This window comes from Mus caroli, unplaced genomic scaffold (genome assembly GCF_978045245.1).
Source record: "Mus caroli unplaced genomic scaffold, Mus_caroli_1 scaffold_8, whole genome shotgun sequence".
Lineage (NCBI taxonomy): Eukaryota > Metazoa > Chordata > Mammalia > Rodentia > Muridae > Mus > Mus caroli.
The window spans coordinates 847658-875032 of NW_028227263.1; the positions used below are offsets into that span (position 1 = coordinate 847658).

Sequence of the window (27375 nt, forward strand, 5' to 3'; positions counted from 1 at the left end):
TCCGTGTATGTCCTGATGCCCAGGAAGGTCAAAAGAAGGCATCAGATAGAATTATGGATGGTTATCAGCTGCCAAATAATTGCTGAGTGTTCTCTCATGTTCCCAGGGTTAGATTTTAAATGAAAAACCAGAACTCTCAGTGATTATGATGTGTGTTAAATATGGCAATATCAGTTAATAGCCTGGGCTTGCAGAATTGCTCGGCATGTCACCTTGAGTGGTGACTACACAGTCTCAACCTGCACATAAATAGCCTTGGTGCCTGCTGTTCTTTTTCATCCACTATAAACTGGGTCTGGAGAGATAGCTCAGCAGTTAAGAGTACTCTCTGTGCTTATTAGAGGACCCAAGTTCACTAACTAGCACCCATAAGGCAACTGACAACTTGCTTGTAGCTCCTGTTCCAGGGAATCTAATGGCTACTACTGGCTCTCAGCTGTGTCCTCTGTCTCACTCAAGCTGCTCCCTAGAGAGAGCTCTTCCAAGTGTTGGCTGTCTTCATCTACAGCGTTGGAGCACAGGCAACATTGCTGGGCCAGCATGATGAAGCTGGAGTGGGTGACTGGTAGTCAGTTGGCTGAATGGCAGCAGTTCTTTGTGGGTGGGAGTTGAACACATGGCCTGTTTTTTGTTTGTTTGTTTTAAAGCAGGGAAGCCCTGTGTCCTGAAGCTTGCTCTGTAGACTAGATTGCTCTTGAACTCAGGATCCACCTGCCTGGATCAAAGACCTGTGCCTGCATTTTAAAAGTAAAATTACCTACCACTTTTTATACTTTGAATGTCTGATTGGCTTTGTATCAGGTGGGCCACTAGCCTTCCTTTCAAAAGCTCAGAGAAACAGCAGGTGGATTACTTCTGAGCAGTTATTTCCAAGGGTTTGGGCTCATTGAGAAACCAGCTTTTAAATACATGGCTTATACTCAGCTTGTTCCTGGTGTCCTGAACACTTAGTAGACAGTGTGAAAAGTACCCTGGGGCAGCACTGTGGGATGGTCAGCCCCCAGAGTTCTCCTTATCTCTTCAAAAGGTTTTGTTCTTGGGAAAAATTTTTAAGGTTTGCCTTTGGGCATACTTTCTGCCTAGAAGACTAAATAACCCTGAAATGCCCCAGAGAGAGGAGATTAGACCAGGCCAGGCTGTAAGGTTGTTTTGTTTTGTTTTGTTTTGTTTTGAGGCAGGGTTTCTCTGTGTAGTCCTGGCTGTCCTGGAACTCACTCTGTAGACCATGCTTCCCTCGAACTCACAGATATCCACTTGTCTCTGCCTCCTGAGTGCCTGCACCAGGCACCTTGTAGGTTTTTCCTTTGCTGTTTCCAGGGGTGCTAAATGTTCAAGTTGCTAACAGTGTCTTTACCTACTCTATTCTGAAGATCTTCTGAAGTTGCTGAAGATGTGGCCTTGGATGGCACCATGCCTACTGGCCATGCCTGGGACATAGGAGAGGGAAGTTTGCAGGGCTGGATGAAATGTCTGGGTTACTAGGGAAGCCTAGAGACACCTTCCAAGTCCCCTTTTCTTTGAAGAATCAGAGACACCTTACAATGCATTCTAATGGAGGCTCTTGGAGTCTTTTCTCAGATTTCTGTTTGCACATGAATTCATTCAATCTTTCTTGTGCTTGTCACTCTCAAGGAGTTTGCTGCGCTCACGAAGGAACTCAATGTGTGCAGGGAGCAGCTTCTGGAGAGAGAGGAAGAAATCGCCGAGCTGAAGGCAGAGAGGAACAACACTAGGGTCAGTCACTTATGCCCTTCCCACTCTGTCAAGGGGTCATCAACCCATTTTTAATTCAGCCTAGGGGGCTCTTTGCTCGTGCTGTGTTGACTTTATATTCCCTTGCTGTGGGTGAATATAGTGCTTATCTATGAGGCGAGCACTTTACCGCCTGTTGGGCTCTGTTGCAGCTGCTGTTGGAGCACCTAGAGTGCCTTGTCTCCAGGCATGAGCGCTCTCTCCGAATGACAGTGGTGAAGAGGCAGGCACAGTCACCTGCAGGCGTGTCCAGTGAGGTGGAGGTGCTGAAAGCCCTGAAGTCACTGTTTGAACACCACAAAGCCTTGGATGAGAAGGTACCATCACCACACGACACCTGTATGCCCTGTCAGGGGGCTGCATGGTACTGTGATCATGCTTGTAGCTTCTGGAGCTTCTATGTAAAGCTTTTCTCTGTTAGAAGGTACTGGCCCATGAGCTGATAAGCATCTTTGACTCGAATGTCTTAACATTTTTATATCAATGTGCTAATAAGAGTTTGGGTCTAGTATGATTCCTAAAGCCTATAACCCTAGCCCTTGAGAGGTAAGGAGGCTTGCTGAGAGGTTGAAGCCTGCTTGGCTACATAGATTAGTAGTAGGCCAGCCTGGGCTATGTGGCAAGTTTATATCTTAACTTTTTCCTCCCCTCCTGAAAAAGAAAATAATTAGTGGTCTGACTTATTTAGGAACAAGATTTTGTCAAATTAAAAACATACACACCTGTAATCCCTGCACTTAGGAGACTGGGGCAGCAGGGTTCCCAGGTTCCAGTCAGCCTGGCTCAGAAGTGGCGGCAGAGTTGCAGTCTGCTGTATTCTGCTAATGCTGTGTTGCCTTGGGCATACAGCAGGAATCCAAGTGCACACTCAGCCCTTCACTTGCAGGTACGAGAGCGACTACGAGTGGCTCTGGAGAGGTGCAGCTTGTTAGAAGAGGAGCTGGGTGCCACCCACAAAGAGGTAAGCTTGGGTTCTGTCATGGGATTGGAACTCAAGGGGTTGATTCTTGTTACTTAACTTTACAAGTATAAGACAGTAATAGACACTGCAAGTTACTTCTTTTCCTAGGTGTAGATCAACCTTCTGGGGTCACTGGATTCTGTCTCAGCCCTCAGCGTCTGTCTCCCAAGTATCTCTCTCTCTGTAGATGACAAATGGTTTCTAGAGCTCTGCCCAGAGTCTTTGACTGCACAACTGTTAGAGCCGCTTGTCTCCCAAAGCCACTGGCCACCTTTGCTCATTTCTCTTACATAAAGATCTCATGCTAGTAAGTTCAATTTTTCTTTTGTAGCTAATGATTCTTAAAGAACAGAATAATCAGAAGAAAACACTAACAGATGGACTGCTTGATGGAAACCACGAACAGGAAAGTGCACCAAGCACCAATGGCAAGGCAAGTCCTTGGCTTTTTTTCCTGTGTGGTCTCTGGTTTTGTTTTGCCATGTGGGGCTGTTGGGGAATAGTGGCAAGGTGTGTGTCTACTGAGGAGCACACAGGTTCCTCCCTCTGAAGGTCTGTGCTTCCTGGGTGGTGTGCCCAATGGTGCCATAGGGCTGTGCTTTTCAGAGATCTTCTGATGGCTCCTTGAGTCATGAGGATCTTGCCAAAGTGCTGGAGCTGCAGGAAGTCATAGACAGGCAGGCGAGAGAGCAGAGCCAGATGAAGGAGCGCCTGGCCTCCCTGTCCAGTCATGCAGCAGAGCTGGAAGAGGATCTGGACACAGCTAGAAAAGACCTCATCAAGTCTGAAGAGATGAATACGAAACTGCAGCGAGAAGTCCGTGAAGTGAGTGTGGGGTGCGCCTGGCTTCCTGCTCCCTCTATCTTTTGCTCTCATAGTCTGGAACCTTTGGCATATACACCAGGCACCCTCTCTCCTGCACCCTTCACATGAGGATCACATGCTTCCATGGCTGCTGTAGTGCACTCTTTCTTGTGTTCAGTTTCTTCTCACTTGCTCACAGAGCCCACAGACATGATGTCAGTTGTGCTTTTGTAGGGGCAAGAAGAGGTGGGCCAGCTGTCCTCTGTCATTTGTATGCTGAGTACTGAGGTTGTTCACTCTGCCCATCAGGGTCTCTATGGAAATGTTTGTTTATATATACACCTCATAACCAGTTTTCCTTGGTAAATTACAAGACCCTCTTTGATCATTAGAAAAGAAATGAGAGCTGCATGCTTTCTTGTAAGCTCTTTCTGTTCCATCTGAACCTGTCTTTTGTTATCCCAGGAGGCCCCACCTTATAGCATGTGAGACCAGGGAGCTTTAGTTTTGGAGATAAATGTGATTTATTGTAAGAATTCAGGTCAAAGGAAACACTGTATGAATTAGAGAATCAACTAGGTTGTGCTGTTCTTGGGCCACAGGGAATTATTTCTGTGGTAGAGAGTTGAGATGTTCTTTTAAGACTTGCCTCTTTAAGAAATATAGTAAGGGGATTAGAGGGATGGTTTAGTGGTTAAAAGCAATGGCTGCTCATCCAGATAGATAACTTGGGTCTAATTCCCAGCACCCACATGGCAGTTCACAACTATCTGTAATTTAATTACAGTTCCAGGGGATCTGATACCCTTACACAGACATACATACAGGTAAAACATTATTTCAATGCACATGCAATAAGATTTATTTATATATATAGCCAACAATCAGTTAGGAAATAAGGAAGAAGCTAAAAACTGAATTGGGGAATAGAAGACAGATACCAACTATGCCAAAAGTCAAGTCCTGGGCTCAGGGTTTGGGGTTTGTAGCTTTGGCCTTGCTGATTTCTGTCTCTTTGTCAACATGCTTGAGGTTTGTGAGTCTGTCCAGCTCTTACCTGAGAAAATGAAGCAGTTCTACCCACAGTGCTCTATAAGCCTGGTTGTTGCTTGGGCAGACACAGGCTACACCTTCACTGCAGATGCCTTCAGATTCATGGATGCTTGAAGTGTTGTATGGGGCGTTTTATTAGTATTGTGTAGTCAAGTACATGCTTGGTGACACGAGCAGATTAACCAGACAAAGCTGCTGATCATGTGGGTGAATATGCTTCAAGTGTGTCCATTTTCACTCTGGTTGTAAAAGCAGTTTACATTGGGGGAGCAGCAGTTTCATGCTTGAGATGTTTGGTGTCTCTCTGTTTCCTGAGTGTTCTGATGAGTTCGCGTTTATCATCCCTGTCTCCCTCTGGAATCTCCAACACAGGCAATGGCCCAGAAGGAGGATATGGAAGAGAGAATCACCACCCTTGAGAAACGCTACCTCGCCGCACAGCGTGAAGCCACGTCTGTGCATGACCTCAATGACAAACTTGAAAATGAAATTGCAAATAAAGACTCCATGCACCGACAGGTACTGGGGTCTGTGGGCCCCTTTCTAGTTTTAATTATTTGTGAAGCCGAAGACCTTTCCTTTGTAAATTGCATGTTGGAAATCAAGTACTTACGTCATTTTTCTTGTGACTTACTTCTTAGCAGTTTATAGAACCTTGATTCTTCTGTTCCTTTTTTTTTTTTTTTTTTGGTATGAGCGTTAATGTGTGCCTGTGCCTGTATGTGTTGGTGTATGCTTGCACATTTGCACCTGTAGGTGTAGGTGTGTGCATGTGGCAGTCAGAGGTCAAAGTCAGGGGTCTTTTTTCTATTGCTCTCTGCCCTATTTTATTTTATTTTATTTTCAGATGTATTTTTAAGATTTTTTTAAAAATATATTTTTAAGATTTTTAAAAATTTTTTTTATCTTTAATCTTGTATATTTTATATGGGTACGTCTTTGTGTGAGTGCAGGTGCCTTTGGAATTCAGAAGAATGTATAGTATCCCCCGGAGCTGGAGTTAGTTACATACAGGTGGTTGTAAACCCACAAAGACAGGGTCTCTTGCTGAATGTTGAGCTCACACGTTGTCTACACTGGCAGGGCAGTGAGTGCCAAGGTTCCTGCTGGGTCTGCCTCCACAGCGCTCGGGCTAAAAGCATGTGCTGCTGCACCCAGCCCTTTTAAAAAAATGTCAGTACTAGGGACTGAACACGGGTTCTCATGCTTGCACAGTAGGCACTCTGCCCGCAGAACTGTCTCCCCTTTGTTCTGTTTCATTGGAAGCCAATTGCTTCTTTTCAGTCTTTCACTAACTAAGCAGTAAGAACTTGCTGGCAGTGCTGAACTGTGCACTCAACAGCAGCACTAGAAGTCAGAGGTGATAGGAGCCAGCCATCACCCTCTTTCTTGTGTGCTCTCAGGTTATTGAACTAACCAAAAAAAACCTAGTCAGGCTGCTTGAAAGGATTTATTAAGGGCAAAGGGCATTGCTTGACCAAAAATAAATTAGGCAGTTGTGAAAATTGCTGCCATGAAGCAGTGCTTAGAATCAGGAACTAGGGTGAGGCCTAATGTTTGTTGTGTTCACACAGGGCAAGGGGACCGTGTCCACAGACAGTAGCCCCCGTGGTCTCACTCCCCACATGCACAGGTTCTTTCCTGCTTTACTTAGATTTTCTGCAGTAGATTTCTTATCCAAGTATTTTTATAACAGTTTGCCACAGGCTGGGCTTTCAGGCAGCACTCTGGGTGGACAGTGACTCATTCTCTGTAGAATGAGCAACTCACAAGAGTAACTAGTTTTTCTTTATGTATAGGAATTTATATTTGTTTTGTTTTCTTTGTTTGTTTAAGAAGATAAAGCCTTGAAGCCATAAGGTGCTTTGTCAGGTGTCTAAAGCAGCAGCCTGAACTCCTGGTTGTGCCCTTTCTAGACAGAAGACAAGAACCGCCAATTACAAGAGCGTCTGGAGTTGGCCGAGCAGAAGCTGCAGCAGACCCTGCGCAAAGCTGAGACGCTGCCAGAGGTGGAGGCTGAGCTGGCCCAGAGGGTGGCTGCACTCTCCAAGGTGCGCCTGGGCCATGTGGGCTCATAGGCAGGCTTGATGTTTTTGTCAGTGTGCTTGCATCCATGGATGATGGGAGTGCGGTTTCTGTGTAGCTCAAGACCTTTGTTCCCCACCAACCACCAATCAGGGTTCCCAAAACCCTGTCAGGTGAATGCTGCTATCCTTGGTGTCGGGGTCCAAGAGTTACAGCTGCTTGGATTATTTCTCTCACCAACTTGAAGAAAGGTTGTCGCTTTTCTCAGATCTCTCAGAAAGATGACATTAGTCTTTCAAGATAGTCACACAGTTTTTAAGTAATTTCATTCTTTTTGTTTGTTTGTTTTTTGTTTTTTGAGACAGGGTTTCTCTGTATAGCCTTAGCTGTCCTGGAACTCACTTTGTAGACCAGGCTGGCCTTGACCTCAGAAATCCACCTGTCTCTGCCTCCCAAGTGCTAGGATTAAAGGCGTGCGCCACCGCTGCCTGGCTAAGTAATTTCATTCTTTTGAAATTACTTTAAAAGGTTTATTTGCTTGTTGAAATGAAGTCTCACTATAGCCCAGTCTGGCCCTAAACTCCTCCCTCTAGTGACCCTCCTTCCTTAGCCAGTGAATAGCTGGAACTTGAGGTACATACTACAATGCTTAAAATTGTGTTTCTAACGTACTGCTTCTGTTTACCACCACTGCTGTTAAGGTGTATATTCCCCGGTCCTCACCATCCAGAGCGGGGTAGGCAGGAATCAGGAACTTCCAGAGTGATGACTGGGTTCACTGTTTTAGAGGCACAACAGCATGAACAGAGGCTGTGGATGTATCCCTGACAGGAGTCCTAGCCCCCAGACTTGGTCTTAGTTGCTGAGGAGGGATGGGAGAGGGACCCAGATGAAGACAGCATCCTGTTGGTGAGTGTGGGCCCTGTCCCCACTCCTGGATCTAGCTCTGGACGCCTTGTCCTTGTCAGCTGTAACAGTACCTTGGTCCTCCCCTCTGTAGTCCCCTCCTAAAGTCTCGGTTTCTTTTCTCCCTGCTGTCCTTCTTGTCCTGTTGCTTTATAGTCTGGTCCTTTGTCTTCTGGGAATTCAGCTGCTAAGGAAGCAAAACTGTTGGAGCTTACTTCCAAGCTTAGGAAGGTAGAATTGTGTCCTGTGCTTGTGCTTGCTGCTTCCTGCTCTCCATGCTGACCACCAGAGGCACTCAGCGAATGGGATGGGTTGTCCAAGGCAGGGCAGGGTGGGGGACACAGAAAGGCAGTCACTAGCACCCACGATGCTTCAGGTCAGCACGAATGGATTGGTCACTGCACAGTGTACACATTGAAGCCACCGAGGAGGTGCTGATGGATATGAGGAAGTGTTGTCCTTTTGCCAGGGTTGACATGGTCCACAAAGCATGTGGTGCTTGCTGCTGTTACAGTAGTTTGTAGCCAGTGTGCATGGAAATGAGCAGAGGATCAGCTTGTGTTATCTTTACCGGCAGGCTGAGGAGAGACATGGCAATATCGAAGAGAGGTTGCGGCAGATGGAGGCACAGCTGGAGGAGAAAAATCAGGAGCTGCAGCGGGTACGTATGGGGCTGAGGCTGGCTTTAATAGGTGGGACAGGCAGAGGCATCCAGACACAGGACAAGAGGCAGTCCTGGACCCTACCTGCCAAGGCATACTGTGGAGGGAGGAAGCATGGGTGTGTGACTGTGGAACCCTTGCACAGCACAGCAGCCAGTGTTTTCCATCTGTTTAAAGCTGCAGAGAACTAGGAGTACTGGGAAGTGATGATTTTAAGCTCCTATATTAGGTCTTAAGGAACATAGGCTTAGGCACATTGTCAGAGAACCTGTGAGGCTCAGTGTTACAGAACCCTGAGCAGACTGTCATATCACACTTGAACTTTCAGCTGTTTGGCTTTGAGAGTGTCCAGTTTGAAAAGAAACAAGCACACTTTTCAAAGAAAGGCTGTCAGGTGCCTTCCTGGGAAGCCTCTTCCCATGGGGCAGTCAGGCATACTCAGAGAGCCTTGGAAGGTGCTACTACGCATAATTCTCCATACAGGGTTGTTGGGCCTGGTGTAGCCTTCCTTGGAAATTAAGTCCTGTCTAGGTGTCGAGAACTGAGTGAGGTCGTCTTGAGTGTGTGTTGAACAGGCACAGCTCTAACCTTGTGTTAGCCCATTGCAGAGTTACTACATTGTCATTTGTAGTTTTGACTATAGGCAGAGATGGCCTGCAACTCTACTGATTAAAAATCAGCTTGTTCAGCCTTCACTTTGTAAATTTAATTTTTTCCCCCTTAAACCTAGACCCAAGCTTTTATTTACACCCAGAGAAATTCCTGGGTCAATATGCAGATAGACTGATCCCTCAAATTTCTTCTCTCTTCTCATGGAGCTCTGCTAAGTACACTTGAGAGCTAGAGACTACTGACACTCTTGAGACAGTTGTAGGTTTTGGTTTAGCAAAGGCAGTAGCAAAGGTCTAGGATTATCCCGAGTGTTTCATTCCCAGAGGTAGGTGCCACTTGAAAGCCCCTTGGGGATGAGAAGATGGGAGCACAGCCTCTGATGACCATTGGTCCAGTGCTTCTGAAGGGCTGGATGTGAGCCTGAATTTGGAAGCTTTCCCCTTCTGTTTTAGGCAAGGCAGAGAGAAAAGATGAACGAGGAACATAATAAGCGCCTGTCTGACACTGTGGATAAGCTGCTCTCAGAATCCAATGAGAGGCTACAGCTGCATCTGAAGGAGAGAATGGCGGCGCTGGAGGACAAGGTGATCAGATGAGCCGCTGTGCTCCCTGGGAGACTCGCTCGGGACACGCTCTCCTGCAGACAGGGAGGACATTAGCTTGCCATCTAGTGGTTCTTCCCGTTTGAGTGCTGTTTGTGTGTCTATCCCCTCCTTAATTTATTTGATGTGTACTGGTATTTTGCCTGAATGTATGTCTATGTACTCATGCCTGGTGCCCAAGGAGGTCAGAAGAGGGCCTTGGATCCCTTGGGACTGGAGTTACAGTTAGCTGTTATGTGGTGCTAGAAATCAAGCCAGGGCCCCTAGAAGAATAAGAATAACCTTAACCAGTGTTGAGGACCAGTCTTGACCTGTAGGATGGAGAAGGCCTGTGGCTTCCACAGAGGTCAGGAAATAAAATACATCTGGCTTTTAGTGCTGGTGCAGTCATATCCTTTTGTGCTCATCATACCTCACAAGCAGTTATAGTCAGCTCATGTGTGAATGGTGGCCTTTGTTCTAGTACCATTCTACTTAAGCTGGGTGTGGGGCTGCCCACCCTGATCCCTGTACTCAGGCTAAGGCAAGACTCTTGAGTTTGGGGTCATCCTGGACTACCTAGTGTCTTAGGGTTGCCAACCCTGTGATGAAACAGTGATTTGGCTTGTGCTTTCATATCAGTGTTCATCACTGCAGGAAATCAGGACAGAAACTTAAGTGAGGCAGGAGCTGATGCATGAGGGGCTGCTTACTGGCTTGCTCCTCATGGCTTGCTCAGTCTGCTTTGTTACAGAACCCAGTGCTACCAGCCCAGGAGTGGCCCCACCCACAATGAGCTGGGCCCTCTGGCTGGATCTTATAGTGAAATTCTTATCCCCCCCACCCCCACTTTTGTTTTTGTTTTTGTTTTGTTTGTTTTTTTGAGACAGGGTTTCTCTGTGTAGCCCTGGCTGTCCTGGAACTCTCTGTAGACCAGGCTGGCCTCAAACTCAGAATTCTGTCTCTGCCTCCCAAGTGCTGAGATTAAAGAGGTACGCCACCACTGCCTGGAGGGATATTCTCGATTGAGCTGCTTCTTCTCTGACAACAAGGATTTGAGCTGTGTCAAGTTGATACAAAGAAGCCAGCACAGTGAAACTTTGCCACACACACACACACACACACACACACACACACACACCCGCCTTTTTGAAGTGGGCTCTAGCTGACTTAGCCCACAGGCCCCTTATACTAGAGCTTAGCTTTGCCAAACCTCATCCTTACCTGTACTTTGATTGAGAGTCAATTTCCATTTCCTTACACATGCTGTGCTTCAAGAGCATGGCAGAACAGAAGGGATCTAATCGGCTCCAGGGTAGGTACTCCCAGGTTTCAGCAGTTGCCTTTGCTTCTCTTGATTTGGAAGAAGGCTAAGCCTGGCTTTTATGATTTGCCTCATGGAAGGCCCCAGATAACTCACTGAGGTTTAGGGTCTCCACAGAGAGGCCCTGGTGGGCATCACTTAGGCTCAGATTTCAGATGGCCTGCCCCAGCTGTACTGTTCTCTCAAGATGTAGCTTAGAGATATCCTGAGGGCAGTACTTGCATGGGGTTGTGCTGGTGGAAACACATGAATATTTGTGAGAGGATGGGAGGGTGCCCTTAGAGACCATGCAGAATAGTTACTCTGACCTCCTCACCCAAGCGTTACCTTTGGCTATGGATAAGTTTTTAAAGTTTTTTTTCCTTCTAGATAGTTCTAATAATAGCTTAGACACAATAGCCTTAGTCTAATAATAGTCTTGAACTGATCCTTTTGCCTGAGTTTCAAGAGTCCTGGTGTGTGGTAATGTGGGGCCTGGCTTTGGATAGGAATGTGTTGTCTTAAACTTTACATGTGAAACTTAACTTTATGTTTCCTAAGTGGCCAGTGAATACTCAAATCTAAAAGTCACTGTAGACCACTTACAAGAAGTTATGAAAACAAATCTGAAGGTCAAGTACGATGGCTCATACTTGTCATCTCAGATGCTAAGACAGGAGGATTGCTGCAGGTCACAGGCTGCTCTGGTCTACAGAACAAGACTGTCTTAAACAAACAAACAAACAAACAAACAAACAGAAAAACAAACCTAAAAAGCTAAGCAGCATCAGCAAAAGCCCTTGCACCATGAGCATGGCACTGAGTGTGGCAGGCCTGCTGTAGGAAGACACAGGTTGTACATACAGGGACAGACACAGCAGCATCTGACCTCATTCGTGCTTGGTATTGGTTGACTGGGCTGTGGCCCTCCCTGCTTTTGGTGCCTTCCATGACCAGGCCCTTCCTTCAGGGCTGCTCTCTAGTTTAAGCAAGTGTAGCCAATTTATTACATGGAACATTTTGAAGAACCAGCATTTTCTTTTTCAGAATTCTCTACTAAGGGACATTTTCTTTTTCAGAATTCTCTACTAAGGGAAGTTGAAAATGCAAAGAAGCAACTAGAAGAGACCCAGCATGATAAGGTACCTCACTCTCTGACTCAATGAGAATTCTAGGAAGAACTGAGTTATTACAGTGACCACAGGTGTTTGGAGGGAATTGAGACAACTTTCCTCATGGCTCTTCTAGTCCACACTGTGTGCAGCCCATTGGAGAGCATGCTGAATATGTTGTGCACATCTCTGCAACCCTAGGTCCTTGGGCGATTTGTTTGAGACTAAAAGCATGAGTCTCTTGTAAGAGACAGGGCCAGCTGGGATCTCTGTGTGGGTTGAGGTGGAAGACAATAAGGACTGGCAGCCTGTGGGCTAGGACAGGTGGGTCATTTATGCAGTTTTTACACCCTGGCCTTGCCCCCTTTTTAACTTGTTTATCACCAGGAGTACTGCTTTTCATTTACTAGGGCATCCATCGATTTGGAGACCCAAGTTCTGCTTACTCTAGGACTCAGGAAGTGTTCTCAGAATTGAAATGTACCTTATAGGGGCCGAGTCCATGTGAGAGAGTTGCCATGGAAGCTGTTTATTGTTTTCTAGGACCAACTTGTCGTGACTATTGAAGCCCTGAAGGCTGAACTGGAGCAGATGAGACTGAGAGGTCCTTCACTCCATCATGGGTATGGCGGTCACAGATGGACTAGGTTTCAGCTCTGTGGGTATGCAAGGGCTTGCTGCTGTCTCTGCGGGCAGCAAGTAGAGTTCCAGAAGGTGGAAAGAGGCCTCTTAGTATTTGGATGTGCTGACTGAGGTGCCCAGTGATGTGACAGGAGAGAGAACATAATTGGAGTGGAAGGACAGGCCTCATAGAAGAGTCCCACTGCAGGAGGGAGTGCCGTGGGCAGCTGCTCAGAGTTCATTTCATAGCTTCGGTGCTACATTTGGAACTATCTCATGGAAGGATTCAGCTCCTGACAAGGCCACATTGCTTAGTGCACAGCTCTAAAGCACTTTGTCTTTTAGAAGCAGTTCTCACTGGGTCTTAATTTTCTGGTTTTATTTCTTATGAGAGTTGATCTTCAGTAGAATTTACTGAGGTGACACCATTGGATAGCAAACAGATTTCCCTTGGAGCAGGCAAGGAGACTGGGAGGCCTGTGTTATACAGCTAGGCCTCCTGCAGCCTCTTCTTACCTGACCTACTTCACACCAGGAGATGATGTCCTTATAGATCTAGAAACCCTCAGTGCAAAGCCAGAGGGAGAGTCTCGAGAGGTGGGTCCCTGCACTGAAAGATATGACAAGGGCCATGGGACAGAGCAGTCATGGCCAAAGTGAAGGAGAGACTAATGGTATCACTGTGGCAGCAACAGACCTGCTGTTGGGAGCCAGTAAGCAGCTTGCTCTCTTGTTTAAAACTTGTGTGCAAACGAGTGCATGTACCCACAGAGGCAAGTCCACTTTTTTTTTTTTTTCTTTGAAATAAGGTCTCCTGTTGTAGCCCAGACCGGCCTCAAATTCATTATACTCCCACCTTTGACTTTTTTCTAAAAGGAGTTTTAGGTATGAAAGCAAGGAGGGGACTTAAGATGAAGGAAGCATGCTCACATTTGGCTAGCCTGCAGAGTGATAGGAGAGGAGGGCGACTGGTTCTGGGAGCCCTACTATCTTTTTACATGGCCTTGAGACATTGGGTGGATCAGAGGGGATCGGGCCTGTTTGCATAGGTGGGGCCTTGCCCCGGATAGGAGGAATTCAGACACTAAGCAGCTGGTGGGACCCCTGGCTAGTTTCATAGGACTTGACAGTGAAGTAAGTCACATTGTTGCAACCTGCCCCATGGAGTGGAGAGAGTTGGGAGGTAAGCTTGGAAATAACATGGGGAGTAGGAAGGGCTAGCAGCCCCCAGATCCCAGAGTCACCTGCACTTAACACGGAGTTGTGCTCAGCTCCTCAACTTACAACTCTGACTGAGATCATGCTGAGGCAGAGCAGGTTCCTGAGGAATAAGAGGTGAGGGAGTTGGGAGGGAAGTACGAGTTAAAAAGGAAACCATGAATCTCACATCTTAAAAACATGGAGAAGATGAGGGGGTCAGTGCTGCCAAGGGGATGAGTTGTGAAGTCCCACTGGTCCCCTGTGCAGCTTCAGGCGGGAGTTCCCTGAGTTATCTCTGTGTTCTCCTTGGCCTCTGAAGAAGTTCTGAAGTGAGGGCATCTACTTTCTTTCCCAGGAAGTTTTAGGGCAGTACTGAGAGGAGGGAGAATGAATGCTGAGCCTGAGCTCCTACTGCTCTGCTTTCTCCACATGTTGCCTATAGAAACAGCTAGTCGTCAGATCCACCTTGGTTGCTCAGCCCTGTCCCCTTTTCTAGAGTTTTCTTCAACCCAGGGTGTTGTCCTGTGCACCACTGTGTTAAACCCTAGCCTCAATTCCTTCCAGGAATGCTATGACCACCAGCTTGAACTTAGCACAGCAGAAAAGCCACAGGGCAGGTGATGGCAACAGTTGGCATCCTTGCATGACCTTCACCTGGAGAAGGTTCTCAGTGGGCCTCACATGGTCACACCCTCCTTCTCCCAGTGTAGTAGCTGGCTGGGTTTTCCTGGCCAGGATTGGGTAGTCAGGAGCTCTCAGACAGGTTCAGGAGGACTCCACAGAGACCTTTCCAACTTGATACTTTACCTTTCTTCTGATTACTACCTTTTCCCATGTTTCAGCCGACCCCATTTGGGCAGCGTCCCGGACTTCAGGTTCTCTGTGGCAGACGGGCATGTGGATGCTTACAGCACCAGTGCAGTGTTGCGGCGCCCCCAGAAGGGCCGGCTGGCAGCGCTGCGGGACGAGCCCTCCAAGGCAAGGCCTCCGCTTGCGGAACGTCACCTATTCCTCTTGGACAGACTCTCGGTCTCCTTCTTCCCCCATGTTCCTTTCCTTGGCTTTTCTGGCTAAGAGCTTGCTTTTAGGGTATGCTTGCTTTTTGGTTTTAGTTCTCTCTTTAAGAACAGAATTTTTGATAAGATATCCTTTAAGTTGATGCTAATTAATTAGTATGTACTTGAAATAGTAAATAAAAATATATTATGCCAGATGTGATGACATGGCACATATCTATAATCCTGGCATTCAAGAAGCTGAGGCAGGAGGATTGCCATGAGGTCAAGAGAAGTGCACAGCTACAGCAGTGAACAGTACAGTATGTACCTAGGTAGTGCTTTGTGGCCAGAACCATGAAGTTTCATGCTGACATCATGGCTACATGCAGTTCATGGGCCTCAGGTGTCAGAGGCAGCATAACTCAGGGACTCAGGTGCTTATAGATAGTGAAGTCTTAGTAGTGTGGATGGATGTAGTATCGACCAGAGGCCCTTGCTGATGGACCTGCATGGACTCCCCGAGCTCACATTTGAAGAAAGCCAGGAGGAAACCTAGGTCTGTTTCACTTCCTGGTCTGAAAAGATGTCAGGCATGTTTTCTCCATTACTGTGAGGCATGGTCTGTCCCCACATGGGAACCATAAGAGTTGTCCTCCACTTGGAGAGAGGAGTTTATTTTCATATTGCTAGAGTGTATGCCAAGGAAATGGGTACCATGGACACCTGAACTTTAGAGTAGCCAGGCTGTCACTGTGAGTGCTACAGGCTAGGAGAACAAGCCAGGAGGGGTGGGTCTGGGCTCATATGAGAAGACTGTCCAGGGAGGATAGTAGCCAAGCCGGTGCCAGCACCTGTGCCTGTGCATGCAGGCAGCATGGACAAGCAGGTGAATGAAGGGCAAGACAGTTGGTAATGGCAGGTTGGCACTGCCATGGAGCAGCTCTTCTGGAGGAAGGTGCTCTGCCCACTTTGAACCCTTGGAAGTGGAGAGAAAGGAACAGAGATAGATGGGCAGTTGTTGGAGAGGATTTGCTGGTGGGCAAAGAAGTGGGATGTTGGGTGGGAGGTTGGGGCAGGATAAGGTTTTGCAGTTTCTGTCTGTGTTTCAAGATGAGAGATGGGGGCCTGTATGCTTATCTCAGGATAAACCAGCTGAGAGAGGGTACCAAAGAGGATGTAGTGTTCTGGAGGAAAGATGAGAACATCTGGGAGGGGAGGAAAGGGGAAACATTAACCACCCAGTGGATTTAACACTGGCTGCTATGGGCAGTGATCACAACAGGGCTTTTCTCTGTACAACCCTTTCCCCTGGAAACTCCATCATGGGCCACTGGCTGTGTCCAGGTGCCTGCTTGCTTTCCTCCTCTGGCTTTTCTTGGTGCTTATCAATACCAGGCTTGGAAGCTCATACCCAGAGCATCATTCTATGGCAGTTGAGCACACCCCTTCAATGTGCTCTAGGCTTCCTGTTTAATTTGCACTAAAGCAGGAGACCTGAATATAGATGCTTAATGTTCTAGGCATTACTATCACAGGATGCGTGCTTGCTCTCTCACTTTGAGACAGGCTCAGCATGTGCCCAGTCTGGTCGCCAAATCTACACCCATCTCTGCATCTGCCTCCCAGGTGTTTTGATTACAAGTGTGCTCCAAAATGCCCAGCCTCCCTGTCTGTCAGGTGCCTCTTGTTTAGCAGCAGCTGCTCAGGCACATAGGTATCTTCCCAAAGCCTTGGCCTGAATTAAAACATTGACATTTCTGATAGCAGCCTTTCCTGCCCTTAGGGTACTTGCTGTCACTCTTGCCTGCTGAGACATAGTATTCTTGTTGGTAGGTGCAGACCCTCAATGAGCAGGACTGGGAACGGGCCCAACAAGCCAGCGTCTTGGCAAATGTGGCACAGGCATTTGAGAGTGATGTCGATGTGTCTGATGGTGAAGATGACCGAGATACACTGCTCAGCTCAGTTGATCTGCTGTCACCCAGTGGACAGGCTGATGCCCAGACACTGGCCATGATGCTTCAGGAACAGCTGGATGCTATCAACAAAGAGATCAGGTATATATCTGTGTATATACAGGGGACACAGGATAGGAAGGATCAGGGTTGGGTGGCGTATATCTGACATCCCAGCACTTGGAAGGTGGAAGCAGGAGGAAGCAGTATTTTAAGGCCAGCTTAGACTACAAGTGATTTTGAGGCCAGCTTGGCTACATAGAACTCTGTTTCAAAATAAGCAGCAAACAAGAAAGTAAAAGGTGGAAGAAGATGGGGATGAGACTGGAGTGGATGTTGTGGGGGTGTGAGGGTGGAAAGAAGGAGATTGGGAGGCAACCAGAGGAAACGGGGGTAGGGGTGTTATGATGAGGCCTAGGATGTTGTACACTTGAGAACCAAAGAGAAGATTCTTTCAGGAGTTTGCTTTCTTGGAAGAGTATTGCATACTTGGAATCAGCATCCCCTTTACAGCCTCCTACAGCAGAGCATTTAGGGTTCTAAGATAGCTTTTACCTTTGGCAGCCCACACCCCTCCCCCCTGCACCATACTGAGGGAGATGAAACTCTTCTGTCCCTCCATGCATAGAGAAGCAGGGCCTAAATCACTCCCTTGCTACTGAGAGCTGTTCCTTGATGGACAAACATAGGACATGCAGGATGCTGGTGTGTGAGTTGAGGGAGTGAGTGATGAGCATGCTGTGGACCAGAAGCAGTTGGGTTTTCTTCTGCCATTGGTGCTTAGCATACCTTCACCTGTGTTAAGTGAGAGCACAGGAGCATTGTAGCTCTCAGTGGAGGGAGGCAGTCTGACCAGTGTTCTGTGTTAGATGCAGGGTCTCCTGCTGTAGCCCAGATTGGTCTTGAAAGCACCTTTTTCTTGCTGTAGCCTCCAGCTGCTGGGCTTCCACACAGGACCCCCTGACCCCAGCTGGAGTTCGCTTGTTTTGTTTACACACACAGGGCTTCCTGGTGAAGTATGGCCTTGTTTGTATTTTAGGCTGATACAAGAAGAGAAGGAGAATACAGAGCAGCGGGCAGAGGAGATCGAGAGCAGAGTGGGCAGTGGAAGCTTGGACAATCTTGGTCGTTTTAGATCAATGAGCTCCATCCCTCCCTACCCTGCTTCCTCGCTTGCTGGCTCCTCTCCTCCAGGCAGTGGTCGGTCCACACCAAGAAGGGTCCCTCACAGTCCTGCCCGGGAGGTGGACAGGCTGGGTGTCATGACTCTGGTAAGTGGGGCCTTTTTTACTTCAGCCTGCTGGGGAAGGGTTACACATGGAAATCACATCTTCCTTCAAGAGGTTCCAGATTATAAATGCTGTAGGAGTAAAGACTGAGGCAGGTGATCTCTGTGCATTTGTGTCTAACCTGTTCTGTGTAGTGAGTTGGGTTAGCCGGGGTATATCATGAGAACCTGTCTTTTTTTTTTTCTTTTTTTTTTTTTTAAGTTAACTAGTATTTAGTTACTCAGTAATGTAAATTTGTAAATTAACATATAATAAGTTAATCATATAAATTATAATATAAAAAAGCATAATATACAAATATATATTGTATAGTTAACATAAAATACTTCAATGACCAGACCAGCACATTACCACTTAGTTTTGGGATGCTAGGCAGGGGTCTGATGCCAGCCAGAAGGGGCTGTGCTGCCTGTTTCCAGCAGGTAACTTTGGAGAGGCGTTGCATGTGGGAAGAGGTACAGAAAGCCTGGCATGGAGGCGAGGGATTGCTGCTTAGCCTGTGCCAGGCTTGGAATCCATCCCCAACACATTATTAAAAATGTGCAAAGGAGTCCCTTAGCCTTTCACAGGAGGGGTGTTTCTAAGCCCAGAGTCACAAGGGCCGCTCAGAAAACCCATGGGCTATGGTGCTGGAACAGATAAGCATCTTGACTGGTCCCACTTGACTGGGGCACTTTGTCCCAGAAATTCTGTGACCAGGTGTGCGGATCTCAGGACACCTAGTGACTGTTTGAGGGTATGTATGTGTGGTCCTGAGAGGGCACATATTGACCTCAGACGAGCCACCTGCTGTGCTGCACTTCTTGAGAGCCACCCGCTTGCCCTGCTGCACTTGTTTTGCTGCTGCTTTCATTTGCAGTGTCCACAGCACTGGCAGTGGCCATGTAATTAAATGGTGGAATCACATTAATGACATGTTCAATAGTATAGGCTGTTGTGTTTTGATGCACTGTGTAGTAAGTGTCATTAGTGTAGTGGGTAAGATGTCACCTTTCATGACATGGTCTTTGCTTTTATGCTCTTTCCAAGCACTTTTTAAGAATAGTTGTGTGTCTTCTTTCAACTTAGACCTGCTGGCTGTCAGTCTGCTTCCATATGATCCTGTCCCCAGATCCCTGTCTGTGTGCCTATCTAACACCATATGCTTCGACAGTCCTCCTCCAGCTCCTTCAGATGACTGGGCACCTAAGTGCACATCTGCTACAACATGCTGGAAGAATGGATTGTTGGGCTTTTTCATGATTTGTTCTCTGTTACTTTGTGTATCCTGCATGTGTCCACAGGCAGGAAGTGGTGTGTGGCCTGTGATTCTGTAGGGGAGTGTCCTGTATGCAGAGATGACAAACCTCGTGTGATACTGATGGAAGCTGTACACAGGCTTTTGGTTCTGGTGTCACATGACTCTCAGCTACCTGCTGCTGTCTTCAATAAACTTATCATCAGAAGCTGTGCATACTGTAAGATGTAAAGGCTCTCCCTGGTACCCCACTATTCCATACATTTTCTCACAGGGGAGCCTTTGCTCTTACTGCTTTAAACAATCAACATAGTTTTTCAACATAGTTTTGAAAAACTGTAAATAAAATTCTAGGTAGGGATTTTACATTAATGTCCAGTAGATGGTTAACTCATTTGTTTGACTTTATAACAGATAATGTAACAGCTCCTGGAGGAATTATTACATTCCAGTGTGTTTGTAACTAGCTACGGAGGCTGGCTCAGTGAAGTCCGCTAGATTTTAATGCATTCCTATGTTCAGACTCAGACTTAGCCAAGTAACAACTAGTGTTGCCTCCTGGGAAATCTGCATCATTTTTAACTGTCTTGAGAATGTTTATTTCCAGTGATGTTTCCTCTCAGTGTCCAATCTGTGTCTGTCCTTCTGGTCCTGCTTAGCAATTTGCCTCACTGGTCCTTGAGTCTTTTCCCCTATGTGTACAGTAAACCTGCTTTCTCTCTCCTTTCTTCACACGCATCTGTCAGCCTAGTGACTTAAGGAAGCACCGGAGACAGGTAAATCATTTGCTGACCTTACACACCCCGTGTCTCCTGAGTGATACGCTACTGTGATGTATAGAGAAGTAACTGACATCTCCCAGCATGTCATGATGGTGGTCATGTGGGAAGCCTGTTCCTGAAATACTGGGGCAGAAGCATCTGTATCTGATTGTTGCATGCTTGTCTGCTGTTCAGAATTGAGACTTAAGAGTTCCTGAGGCAGAGCTGCAGGGGTATGCTCTGGGGAAAGCTGGGGCTAGCCCACAGTGAGCTCATGCTCATGCCAGCCATGGGCCTAGTGTGGCCAAGGCTTTGTTTTTGTTTGTTTGTTTGTTTGTTTGTTTGTCTGTTTGTTGGTTTAACAATTTTGTTTCTTTGAGAGAAGGTCTTAATCCATGACCAACACTGTCCTGGAACTCACTGGGTGGCCTAGATCTGTCTTGAACTCATAGCAATCCTCTTTCCTCATCCTCCCAAGTGCTGGAACCATCATTGTCTTAAACTCTTGCATGCATCGCTGTGGGATCCAGGTCATCATATTTACCCCATTCATCAGTGTGAAAGCTGAAGTGTCTGCCTTATGGTCTTGGGCACAGGTCTGTCTGACGTCAAAAGTTGAGCTGGTGGCCACTTTACCCTTAGGCCTTTTGCCAGCTGCCCTGATTCCCTGACAATATCTAGAAGTTGGTATGAGTGCAGCATGCTGGGCAAAGTTGGGAAGAGCTGGCAGCAGCTCTTGGTGGTTGACCTAGACATGCTACCTCTGATCTTCCATGCTCCAGTCAAGGAGCCCTGCCCTGTCAACAAACTTTCTAAGCGGCTGCATAGTGGAGCAGTTGTGACTTCCATCCCCACCTGCAATGGCCCTGATGGTGCTGTGGTTTGTTGTCTTCTTGCCTTTTTTTCTTACTATGTGTCTGTGCTGTTCAAGCAGTGCCCATGCACAACAAGGAAGGGCACAAGTTCTAAGACAATCTGGGATACAAAGCAAGACCACCCCGTCTCTACCCCTTGTCCTCAACCAAAGAAACTATGCCACACAAGGTGGCTGCAGTGACACAACTCTCCAGTTGTCCCGCATGATGATCCTTTCAGCTCCACTGGCTTGTGTTAGTGAGGAAGCAGTGTGTGAGCCACACTCCACTCCAGAAGGTGACCTGGTCTGCAGAGCCAGGCTTGAATTAGATGCTGCTAGCTGATGTACCTTGCCTCTCCTTTAGTATCACTGGCAAGTGAAAGTCACTTCCCTACTTGGTATCATTGAAGAGTCCTAGTGCTACCCCTTCTTGAAAGAGCACAGAGGGACCCACTTGTGAGTCTCTGTCAGGATTTTAGGACCAGCTTGAGAGCTGTCGTGGGGTGAGGTTCTGCTCAGGAACATAACAGCGCACATTCCTATCATATGGATTTTCTGAGCTCTTGTTCTTTGCTTTTATTTTTAGCTGTTAACATTTCCTTCAAAGTTTCTAGCCATGGTAGCTTTAGAGAGAAGGTGATGGAATCCTGGCTTCCTGCATGCTTAGCATGTACTCTTCAGAGCCTGGCTCAGACCCATGGTGTCTGCTGCTGTTTTGAGATCATCTTAGACAGGGAAATGTAGAGTGTATCTGCTACTAGATAATGAGTGTCCTGAGCTGAGTCAGTCTGATGCTGAGCAGATGGGCTATAGTGGGACCGATGCCCCTTAGTGCCATTCCAGCAGTCAGCTGCCATTCCTCTTGGGCTTCATGAAACCAGATAGCACAGGTGGATCCATAGGACCCAAACTGGGTGCAGCTGTTCATGGCTGTGGATCCTCTGTACATACTCACAGCCATCTTAGTGACATATGCAAGATTATTCTATCTAAACCAGGGGTCTTAAACTGCATGTGTGCTTGCACAGATAGCCAGAATCCAAACACCCAGAAATGCAGCCATGCACATGGATGTGGCCCATGATCTCAAGTTGTTCTGTGTGTTCCCAAGCCCCAGACAGAAAGGTGCTGGCCACTTCCTCAGTGCTCCCTCGGAGTGACCTGAGGAAGCCTGTCAGAACTCTGGGTCAGTGACAGCTGATTGCCCTGTTGTGTTGCTTAGGATGAGGTTGATGACTTGGATCAGGTCGTGGCTGCCTTGCTGGGCATTGGCCCCTGATGTCCCCCAGAATACCCCAGGGAGGAGTTGTCAGTGTCCTGTGCCTGCCTGCTCAATACTTTCCCCAGGGAGATGGGCTGTGAATTACATTGCTTTATGCTATTTGGTTCCCTTCTGGACAGCAGTCCTCAGGATGGTATTAGCTAAAATGCAGCCTTTCAGCCAGACACAGTGCTGTCTCCTGTAACTCAGGCACTGGGGAAACTGAAGTGGTAGTGCTCTCACAAGGTCCCGTCTCAGAATAAAACTACAAACAAACAAACAATGTGTCTGTTGTTTTGTGCTAGCAGAAAGTGGCTCATAGATGTTTAAGTTGAAGTTTAGTACACTGTTCACTGTTCTTGCCCTTATCTTGCCCTCAGTTGCCAGCTTCCAGAGAAGAGGTACGAGACGACAAGACGACGATAAAATGTGAAACCTCTCCCCCCTCCTCCCCGAGGCCCCTGCGTTTAGACAGGATGCACAAGGGCGCGCTGCACACGGTCAGCCATGAGGACATCAGGGACCTGAGGAAGTAAGGAGCGGGGCTGAGGACAGCAGCTCCTGTGCGGAGCTGTGCTTGTCTGGGGTTTAAGAAAATTAACCATAGCTGGGCAGTGGTGGCACACGCCTTTAATCCCAGCACTTGGGAGGCAGAGGCAGGTGGATTTCTGAGTCGAGGCCAGCCTGGTCTACAGAGTGAGTTTCAGGACAACCAGGGCTACACAGAGAACCCTGTCTCAAAAAGAAACAAACGAATGAATATTAACCATAACTTGGAAAAATCGTAAAAGAGTTTCAGGTTATTAGTTGGAGTTACTGACATTGGCCCAGGTAGTTTCCAGTAGATGGTCCTGGTAAAGAGTAGTGCTCCAGGACCTCACAGCCTTGCTCACACGCAGGTGCCTGTGTGGTTCTGGATGATGCCACGCTACTGACAGCCCAGCTTCTCCTGTTCTCTGGCCTTCATGTGTCTCCAACTGCTGGGCAGTCCATGTTTTCCTCATCAGTTTATTAATGTTTCCTGTCAAAAAAATAGGAGCCTGACTAGTTGCTGAGATAGATAGTCATTGCATGGCCATTTGTAGAGTTTCTGTGCTGTCCCGAGTAGGGTTGGAGAGGGCATTTGAATGGTAGCTCTCACCCAGCTCTGTAGGTGGTAAATAAACATCGTTCTTGACTGGCAGTTAATTGTCCCAATGGGCATCTCCTTTCTGCTGCTCCCTCTCCTTCTGCCCTGCAAGCAACTCTGACTGAGTCTAGACCTCCTTTGTCAGCTAGTTGGAGGTCAGGCCTCTTAAGAGAGACGTCAAGTCCTAAAGAAGCTGGGGTTCCAGAACTAACCTTTGTTCTGAGCATCTTTGGCAGCCTGTGTCACTGCACAGCATTCTGTGAGAGATTTGATTGATGTATCTTAGAAACTTTGAGGAGTAGTTATTAAAAACGTAGAGTGTCTGACTGGGTGTTGTGACTCATGGCTATAAGCCTGATGATTTCAAGGCTAAGACAAGGTTGTCCTGAGTTCCAGGCTAGCCTAGGCTAGAGTGAAAGCCTGTCTCAAACAAAAACAACCTAGGAAAGTATTGCAGTGCCTGTGTTGTGATGCAGACTCCTGCATTGTGATACAGCTCCTGGTGAAAGTCCATTTTCTTTCCTTAAAGCTCCACAGGCTCCCAGGATGGTCCCGTGAGCAACCCTAGCAGCAGTAATAGTAGCCAGGACTCCCTCCACAAAGCCCCAAAGAAGAAGGGCATCAAATCCTCCATTGGCCGCTTGTTTGGGAAGAAGGAAAAGGGCCGGCCTGGTCCACTGGGCAAGGAGTCACCAGGGCAAGGTTGGTAGGTTTACAGTAAGCATTTTTAACAAGAGTGTGGGGTGCTCTTGGGTGCCTTCTGGGTCTGCCTGTCCCACACGTGCCACCATGCTACTGGACGATCTCGAGGGAATGTGGGCCCTCGTACAGAAACTACCCAAACAGCAATTGCTAGCAGTTCAGATATACCAGGTGTCTTGTCTTAAGCAGTTTTCTGGGCTGTTTGGTCAGAAATAGTTATTGGGTATTTAAGCTTAACTCTGCCTTTAGAGAGCAGATCTGAATTTAGCTCTGCTATGTTGATTCACTTTAGTCTGGGGCCTCTGCTTCCTTGTAGCTGGTGTTTCAGAGACAGAAAATTCATCTCAAGATGCCCTGGGACTCAGCAAACTGGGAGGACAAGCTGAGAAAAACCGTAAACTTCAGAAAAAGTAAGCTGCTCACTGTATCTCCACTGGAGGCAGTCTCCAGGGTGAATGGGGTTTAGGTTTCAAATTCTGGACGGAGCTGTGTGTGCGCACAGCCTTCTGAAGAAGTCACTCCATACAGGGCAGGGGAGGTGGGGACAGGAGGGTCCCTGAATCTTGCTGACCAGCAGTCTAACCAAATGGACAAGCTCCAAGTTCAATGAGAGCCCCTGACTCAGAAAGTGGTGTTGAGAATGAGAGAGGAAAATGCCTCTGCTTGTATCTGGAGTGTACCCACATACATGAATACACACACACACACACACATATACTCCCCCTTCCTACACGCACGCACACACACACACTCACATCACACACACCTCTGCATGTATCTGGAGTGTACCCACATACATGAATACACACACGCACTCACGCAACTACAACCTTTTTTAACTCACACTTCCTGAAGAAGAGAGCATTTATGACACATAGAAGGCATTTGCCTGGATTCCTGCCCCTGTGGAAGCGTCTTAGTGATCTGGCATGCTCCAGAACCCAGCTTTGGAGTCCGAATCCTACCCTGCTCAGGTCAGCTCTGTGGTTCTGGGGAATCATGTTCCCTGTGCCTCTTTTCATCTGTAAGATGAAAGTCACAGCAGCTCACTCTGGATAGTTGTTCTGAGTATTAAATGGGATGATAGATATCTTAAAAAGTGATAACTGTGCTGGGATATGGCTCAGCTGTAGAGTGCTAACCTAGAGTGCACAGAGTCATAGACCTTCACCAGCACTATAGAAACTGGGCACATGTCAAATCCCAGAGGTAGAGGCAGGAACATCAGAAGTTCAAGGTCATCTTCTGCTACATAGTGAGTGCAAGGGCAGCCTGAGATACATTTATTTGAGATACCCAGTCTCAAATAATAAGCTCTGCAAATAATCCTAAACAACTGAGCTATAGAGGCAGCCACAGTTACTGTTTGGGTCCATATGAATGGCCTCCTGTGTTTTCTGGTAGATTGTGATCTTTTATCACAGACATACTTAAGAATTTGGAACCAGGGGCTGGAGAGATGGCTTAGTGGTTAAGGGCACTGGCTGCTCTTCCAGAGGTCCTGAGTTCAATTCCTGGCAACCACATGGTGCCTCATAACCATCTGTAATGTGATCTGATGCCCTCTTCTGGTGGGCAGGTGTGCATATAGATAGAGCACACATACACATAAAATAAAAAGTAAATCTTAAAATGTAACCTATTAAATACCAATTCTGTACTAAGTCTTCAAAGACTGGAGATGTCATTCAGGGTAAAACAAGCATATAGTGTATAAGACCCTGGGTTTGCAAAGAGGAAAAAAAAAAACAGCAAAGTAAATCTCTGTGCTGATGAGAAGAACAACTGTTTGACTCCAGAGAATGACTGTCTGGAAGCTTGCTACATTCAGAACCAGTGAGGGAGGCAGGCAGATAGGATGAAACAGTGTATCAAAGAACAGGCAGAGGGTATAGACCAGAATTGGCAGCTGAACTCAGAGGGAAAAGGAGGCCTTGAGCCTGGATTGACTGGGTGGCTCTGCAGAGGGTCCTGAGTGCTCTAGAGACAGTGCACTGCACCTGGGGTGGTGCTGACCTTGCTGTTGAGACTGCCAGTCATGAACTCTGCCTGTCAGTGTCCTAGGTAAGAACCAGGCTCCACTGGCAGTGCTGTGGGCTCCCTAACCTTTGGGATTCTGCAAATGGAAATTTTTAGGAACTTCTTACCATCCAAATTTGATCTGGAATATTGCTGTCTTGGAACTGAGTAAAATGTTTTGATACACCTTGGGAGTTGCCTTTTGGCAGTATGAAACTTGGTATTAAAACAGCCTTTTGCCTCTTGGAACAGCATTGGGAAACTTCTGTGCCCCCAGATTTCACTGATGTGTTCCATTTCACATCACACACCATAATGAAAACAGCAAGGCTGTGTATGGCCTGGCAGCTGTGTCAACACATTCTTCTCCCTCTAGAGGTTTTATATTCCATTTGAGAGAACACAGTCTAAATTTTCCCAACATATCAGTTTGCTTGTGATTCCAAATGTGAGCATAGGGTGAGGAAGGGCAGGTGTGTGATCTGACTTGAGTGTGTATTAATATATGTTATGAGTGTGTGCTTGAACTTTCAAACTCGTTTCTCAGGAATGCTTCCTGTGGCCACCCTCCAACTTGAGGATCTCTTCTCCAGCTGAGTGGATCAGACATTTGAGAACTGGCAAGGGCCTGGCAAATTTGCTTAGTAAATTTGTCATGCTTTGGTGAATTGCTGAGCATGTTTAGGGCAGGGGTTTCCTTCCTTCCTCAGTGTCCAAAGCCACAAACTTGAGGGCATTCCCAGTTGTTTGTGGCGCTGTGGTGTGCTCCCAGGTGGGAAACTCATGCTGTGGGATGCTCCTAAGGATACTAGGCTTACCCTCAATGCTCACCTTCGGAGAGGGTCTTTGCCTATGTCCTTTCCCTGTCAAAATGATGGCACTGATGTCCTAAGGACTCCTAGCTTGCTAACTTGATATAGACATTTGCAGTGACTGGTGTCAGGAAAGAAAGGCCCCTTGGCCTTCATTCAGAGCCTCAGTGCAACAGTGCTGGCATATTGCAAATAAAAATAGTTGGGTGTGGAGTACGGAGAGCTACCATGCTTGCTGGTATCATGGAGTAGGTGACCAAAAAGCTCCATCTAATCCTGGGACCTGCCCTTTATACATGGGCCATTCCTTATAGAATTGAGTGCATTTTTAAACCTCTACCAGTTCCCATCACTGTTTCCTTGCTTTGCCTTTGAAATGCTGAGGATGGAGGCCAAGGTTCAGTGACTGCTCGGCCAGCACTGTGCTGCAGATCCACACCCCTCAGTCCTCCAGGTCTGGTTAGAAAGGCAATGTCTGCTGCAGGAGTTTGTGTTAGAGCAGCCATTTTACGTTTAGGAGCTAGGCATGGTGGCTCATGTCCACAATTCCAGTGATAGAAGGCAGAGAAAGGAGGATTATAGATTTGTACTCCTGTTACATTTCACAGTCAGGAGGAGAAAGCTTAACAGAATCTCTGCTGCCATGTTGGGGATTGTGGAATTGAGGCTAAAAGCAGCACCTGTGGCCTCAGGTCAGCACTGTCTTTCTCCTATGCTTCCAAACAGACTGATACTCTTGGGTCTTAGCCCTGAGGTACAGATAG

General features: G+C 47.2%; 1 protein-coding gene across 10 annotated transcripts in view; it reads left to right on the forward strand.

The window, feature by feature from the left end:
• Ppfia1 (PPFI scaffold protein A1) overlaps nt 1-27375 on the forward strand; it is an 86944-nt gene that overhangs the window by 40998 nt on the left and 18571 nt on the right. For 5 of the 10 annotated variants that reach the window (XM_029479208.2, XM_029479209.2, XM_085841126.1 and 2 more), the window contains exons 3-21: nt 1633-1734; nt 1905-2069; nt 2639-2713; nt 3045-3146; nt 3320-3538; nt 4943-5089; nt 6487-6621; nt 7658-7732; nt 8079-8162; nt 9228-9359; nt 11739-11801; nt 12315-12394; nt 14435-14570; nt 16424-16647; nt 17585-17816; nt 19818-19847; nt 22330-22481; nt 23608-23780; nt 24097-24190. In XM_029479208.2, the coding sequence (XP_029335068.2) occupies nt 1633-1734; nt 1905-2069; nt 2639-2713; nt 3045-3146; nt 3320-3538; nt 4943-5089; nt 6487-6621; nt 7658-7732; nt 8079-8162; nt 9228-9359; nt 11739-11801; nt 12315-12394; nt 14435-14570; nt 16424-16647; nt 17585-17816; nt 19818-19847; nt 22330-22481; nt 23608-23780; nt 24097-24190 (2420 nt within the window). The remainder of the gene's footprint in view (nt 1-1632; nt 1735-1904; nt 2070-2638; nt 2714-3044; nt 3147-3319; nt 3539-4942; nt 5090-6486; nt 6622-7657; nt 7733-8078; nt 8163-9227; nt 9360-11738; nt 11802-12314; nt 12395-14434; nt 14571-16423; nt 16648-17584; nt 17817-19817; nt 19848-22329; nt 22482-23607; nt 23781-24096; nt 24191-27375) is intronic. The other 5 variants (XM_029479213.2, XM_029479214.2, XM_021166032.3 and 2 more) reach the window with 3 other exon arrangements.